The 6,274-nt window shown below is 32.6% G+C and overlaps 1 protein-coding gene across 1 annotated transcript in view; it reads left to right on the plus strand.

Moving 5' to 3' along the window:
* The window catches only part of LOC118764881 (regulator of G-protein signaling 9-binding protein-like), a 147,826-nt gene extending 142,761 nt beyond the window's left edge, over positions 1-5,065 (plus strand). Inside the window, exon 8 of the mRNA XM_036506039.1 lies at positions 4,867-5,065. Within this exon, the coding sequence (XP_036361932.1) occupies positions 4,867-4,968 (102 nt within the window). The 3' untranslated portion in view covers positions 4,969-5,065. The remainder of the gene's footprint in view (positions 1-4,866) is intronic.
* Positions 5,066-6,274: the final 1,209 nt, after the last annotated feature.

The following is a 6,274-nucleotide window of genomic DNA, read 5'->3' on the forward strand; positions in this document are numbered from 1 at the left end:
AGGATATTTATTATATCCCTTCATTGGAGATGGTGTGAGAAGATGGTTAAGAAATAGTTAATTTAGATAAGATATAAAATAGAGAGTGAGGTAGAGGAAATAAAAGAAAATAGATGTGAGATATGTAGGGATATTGCATTTGTAGATCTATTTTTTTAGGCAGAATGGTATACATATAGTATTCCAGTACCTTATCAGTAAAATCCAATAGTAATTAAAATTGGTCATTCCAAGTATAGAGTATATACACGGTGTTATTGAATCAAGGGTTTTATTTCAAGTGACCTAAAAATAGGGAGTGTACTAGTAAGGTCAAATCGAAAACAGGAAGAGAAGAATGAAGAAAGAGAAAAAAAGACAAAAAGAGACAATAAGGAGAAAGTAAGAAGAAAAATAAGAAGAAATATATATATATATATATATATATGTATATATATGGCTCAGTGGTTAGAACATCAAGATCACAATCATGAAGTATTGAGTTTGATTCCCAGACCGGGCTGTGTGTTGTGTTCTTGAGCAAGACACTTTATTTCATGTTGCTCCAGTTAACTCAGCTGTAGAAATGAGTTGCAACTTCACTGGTGCCAAGCTGTATCAGCCTTTGCCTTTCCTTGGACAACATCAGTGGCGTAGAGAGGGGAGGCTAGTATGCATGGGCTTCCATAAACATGTATGTATGTGGTTTTGGAACTCAGCTGTTCTTTCTAGTGTGATGAATCCCACAAGTGGATTCCTTATGTGTTTAAATGTATACTGTATTTTATGATTAATACTAAATTTTGGACTAAATTTTTACTCGCTAGGCCATACACATACAGGGGTTGGACAAAATAATGGAAACACCTTAAAATTTCAAGCAAATTTATTTTAATATGGGGTAGGTCTGCCTTTGGCAGTAATTACAGCTTGAATTCTTTGTTCATTTCCATTGCATAGCACCTTGGACATGTGTCTTTCACTCAAGTCCCAAGTAGACTATAGCCTTGAGAATGGATATGGTAGACAAAAACTGAAAAAGCCTGTTGTGCATATATATTGATTAATGTGTGTATGTGTGTATGTGTGCATGCATGCATGCGTGTGTGTGTGTGTGTGTGAGTTGTGTGCATTTGTGTCTCCTTTTCTTGACATCATGTGATAGTTGTGAGTGTCATATCATGCAAGTAATTTCATTCATTTTCCAATGTTTTGTATAAAAACGCGACTGACCATGGAGAGATAATAGCTTGCTGGGGAACAGATGAGGGTTGGTGACAGGAACAGCATCTGATCATAGAATATCTATCTCTATAAACTCCATCCAACCCTTGCAAGTATGGAAAAGCGAACGTTAAAACGATAACGATGGTGATGACACATGCACACACATATACAGTGAAGGCACATGGCTTAGTGGTTAGGGTATTTAGCTCATGATCACAAGGTTGTGAGTTCAATTCCTGGTGATGCATTGTGCCCTTGAGTAAGATACTTTATTTCATATTGCTTCAGGTCACTCAGCTGGCAAAAGTGTGTAGTGTAGTACCTGTATTTCAAGGGGCCTAACTTGTTACACTCTGAATCTACCGACGCACTGAATCTAACTGAGAACTACGTTAAGGGTGCACGTGTCTGTGGAGTGCTCAGCCACTTGCACATTAATTTCACAAGCAGGCTGTTCTATTAATCAGATCAACTAGAACCCTCATCGTCATAACTGATGGAATGCCAGTATGTACATACAAACCATACATACAATCAAAGCTGTGTATACAAGCATACCTCAACTTATGCCAGTAATTATTTCCAAGACATGTCACTCATCTTGAAAAACAATATAAGATGAACATTTAAAAAATTTATTAGCTTATTTCTGTTTTAATAAAATATTTGTACATACTTTCACATGTATTTCATTTGATTTTCCACTTCAATATTGATTTTTAGGTTTTCTTTCAAAGTCTATGAATTTAAATATGCTCACCGAGGCTGTTGCAAAACTGGATAAATCAACTGAAGTTGAAGTTTATTTTTCCCATTAATTTATTGAAAAAATTACGTAAAGTCAAAACAGATGTAGTTTGAAATGTTTGCCTATATATATATATATATATATATATATATAATAATATATATATATATATATATAATATTATATATATATACATATATATAAATATATATATATATATATATATATATATATATATATATATATACTCACATATATATGTATATATATGTATGTACCCAATGGAATCTATTACACATGCCATCTCCTATTTCATTAATACTATATGTGTGTGTGTGTGTGTACAGGGATTGAACAAAATAATGGAAACACTATAAAATTTCAAACAAATTTATTTTAATATGGGGTAGGACTGCCTTTGGCAGTAATTACAGCTTGAATTCTATGAGGTATGGACACATACAAAGTTTGAATTGTTTCCAAAGGAATTTTCGTCCATTCTTCAGGTAAAACAGTCTCTATCTGAAATTTTTGCTTTCCTTCCAGAGTTTTGTTTTGATTAAGAAGTTTTTTCCTCTTTCTCACTACTTCTTGATACACAAAACATTTTGGTTGTTTTCGTTACGCTAGCATCTGCCATATAAGCACCAACAATTTGACCTCTTTGAAAGCCCAATAGATCTGTAATTTTAATGAATTTTAATTACCTTTTTCTGATGATATTAAGTAACACTAATAATAAATCAAAAAACATAAAAATAAACAAGCTCTGTGAGGCCCAACGCGTGAAAGGTGCTTTTTATGTGACAGTAACATTGGCCACATTGCTTCTGTGAGGCCCAACACTCGAAAAGTGCTCTTTATGTGCTACCAGCATGGGTGCCATTTTTGTGACACCGAAAACGGCCATGACTATGATTTCACTTGGCTTGACAGATCTTCTCAAGCATGGCATATCACCAAAGGTCCTGGTCACTAGTCATTCCTCTGTGAATATATGTGTATATGTATACATATACATATATGTGTATATGTATGTGTGTATCTGAATGTGGCTGATGCCAGCACCGCCTTGACTGGCATCCATGCCAGTGGCACATAAAAAGCACCAATCAATCGTGGACATTGCCAGCCTCTTCTGGAGTGGTTGGCGTTAGGAAGGGCATCCAGCTGTAGAAACACTGCTAGATCAGACTGGAGCCTGGTGCAGCCTCCTGGCTTCCCAGACCCTGGTCGAACCATCCAACCCATGCTACCAAGGAAAACGGACGTTAAATGATGATGATGATGATGACAAGGGTGGGCTGAAAAGTTCATAGGCTTACTAAGAAGGGGTTACCATACAGTAACTAAACTTGGCATGCATTAAATTCAACGTTTACTGATGCTAACTGCATTTTTTCTTTCTAGATAAACTTACATTGGATAGAGATTTGAGGACTTGGAGAAGAGGTGCTAGAGACATTTCATGAAAATGTGTAAAATTTGGCACCGTGGTGTTGTCAAATATCTTCAGAAAATGGGGTCAGTCCCACTGGAACATTCATGCTGACATGGTTGCTACTTTAGAGGATGATGCTCCAACTTTATCAACTGTGCAAAAGGGGGCACCTATAGGCATCTCTCATGAATGAGTTGAGAACATTCTACATAACGAACTTGGCATGTTGAAGGTTTCCGCTCAGTGGGTGCCATGACTTTTGATGCCTGATCAAAAGCACACCAGGCTGGTCATGTCACAGGAAAACTTGGCACTCTTTGAACAAAGCTAACTGGTTTTATTGAACATTTCCTCACCGAAGATGAATGTTGAGTTCACCACTTTGGGCCAGAGACCAAACGGCAATTCATGCTGTGGAAACATCTTTTTTCTTCCCTACAAAAGAAGGCCAAGGTGGTGTCATCAGCCGGAATGTTAAGGCCGCCATCTTCTGAAAGACAAAGGGCATTGTGTTCATCGACTACCCTCAGAAAGGCCATACTATCAATGGAGAATTATGCCAACTTGGTGAGGCAAGTGTGAAAGACAATCAAATCAAAATGGCCTGGAAAACTGACAAAGGGATCCTGCTTCAACAGTATAATGCTCCTGCACACAAGTCTGTGGTTGCAAAGGCCGTTGTGCATGACTGTGGCTCTGAACTGGTTGATCACCTTCCATATTCTCCATTTGACTGTATTTTGTTCCACAACATGAAAAAGCACTTGGTTGGGAAGCAGTATTGGATAGATGACGAAGTCATATCTGTTGTTGAGGACTTTTTTGAGGGTCAGGATGAGAGCTTCTATACCACAGGGATCCAAGTGCTGCAACACTGATGGAAGAAGTGTATGGACTACACAGGAGACTATGTCAAAAAATAAAACACATTTGGTCAAGTTTGACCATTGCCTTGTGGTTAGCCTATAAACTTTTCAGCCCGCCATTGTATATATGTTTATATAAATGCAAATACATACATACATACATACATACATACATACATACATACATACATACATACATACATACATACATACATACATACATACATACATGCATGCATACATACATGCATGCATGCTTACATACATACATACATACATGCATACATACATGCATTCATGCATGCATAAATACATACATAAATACATACATTCATATATATATATGTGTGTGTGTGTATAACTATCTATCTATTTCTGTATGTATGTATGCATGTGTGTGTGTGTATATATATATATATGTATGTATATATATATATATATATATATATTTATGTATGTATGTGTTGTATAATAAGCCATAATATTAAAGATATGTGCATTTATTTTACACATAAAAACAAAATGTCTCTTTATATTATATTGCCTGGAAAATGTTAGTAAATTTAATGTTCTTTTAACAAAAGTTTTCTCTTTCTAAATTCCAGTGTTTTCCTACAAGACGTCGTTGGCTGCTTATTGGAATAATCATCATCTTGGCATTGTCAGCTTTGGTCTTAGGAATCTGTTCATCGGATAAATCTTGCTAAGAATATTTTCAGTGCCTTTGGATATTTATGATGTGACAAAAATGTCAGTGTGCAAAGAAATTATTCATTTTTAAATACCATAATTATCAAAGACAGAATCTGGAATTGTTTTAGATATTAACCAAAGAATTTTTGATTAATTGTCATAACATGATTGCTTATAATTGAAATTGAATGGTATTTAAAATATTGAAAAATAATATTTTGTAAAAGTTATGTTGTTATGTTCAATAACGTCTGCATCATTCTGGTGAGATGAGTTATGGCATTCAATTATGCATGCATTTATCGAAACACCATATGCTGGACAAAGCTGTCTTTTCCATAATAAATATAAATCTGATATCAAAACAGTGATGAATATATATATATACAGACATATATATACATATATATACATACATACATACGTACATACATACATACATACATACATATATATATATGTATATATATATGTATGTATATATATATATATATATATGTATATATATATATATATATATATATATATATGTATGTATGTATGTCTGTATGTATGAACACACACACAAGGATAAATATATAAATTTATACATATATATATATTTTAAATATATATACATACATATATATATATATATATATATCTGTAAATACATATGTCTATATGTAATTGTAATACACATATATGTATATATGTATATATATTTATGCGTATATATATATATATATATATATATATATATATATATATGTATACATACATACACACACCCATATATATATACATATATATATATATATATATATATATATATATATATATATATATATATATATATATTATATATATATATATATATGTATGTATGTATGTATGTATGTATGTATAATATTGATGTAATAATATTTAGAGATGAGAAGTTGGAAGAATAAGGAAGCAAATAAACCACATTTCTGTTTTCTCTGTGAACATCAAGTAAACAAGAAGAGGGCAAAATATGATCAAATGTTTGCGTGATAGTTATGCTCTTAAAACATTCTTTAAACATCAATATTCATGATTAACATTGTGACTGAAATGCAATACGCTATGAAGTTTACCTCACAAAACATAAACGAATAAAAATAAATATACTAGTAAATAAAAATAAAACATAAATGAATGCACATACAAATAAATATATATGTATGTATATGTATATATATATATCTGAAATATATATGATAAATAATATTGTATATAAAGAAACAAAAATCAAAATCAAAAATATATAGACAAATAAATGAAAAGTTATAAAATATATACAAACGAAAATAAAAA

Source organism: Octopus sinensis, linkage group LG9 (assembly GCF_006345805.1).
Source record: "Octopus sinensis linkage group LG9, ASM634580v1, whole genome shotgun sequence".
In the NCBI taxonomy this organism is placed as follows: Eukaryota; Metazoa; Mollusca; class Cephalopoda; order Octopoda; family Octopodidae; genus Octopus; species Octopus sinensis.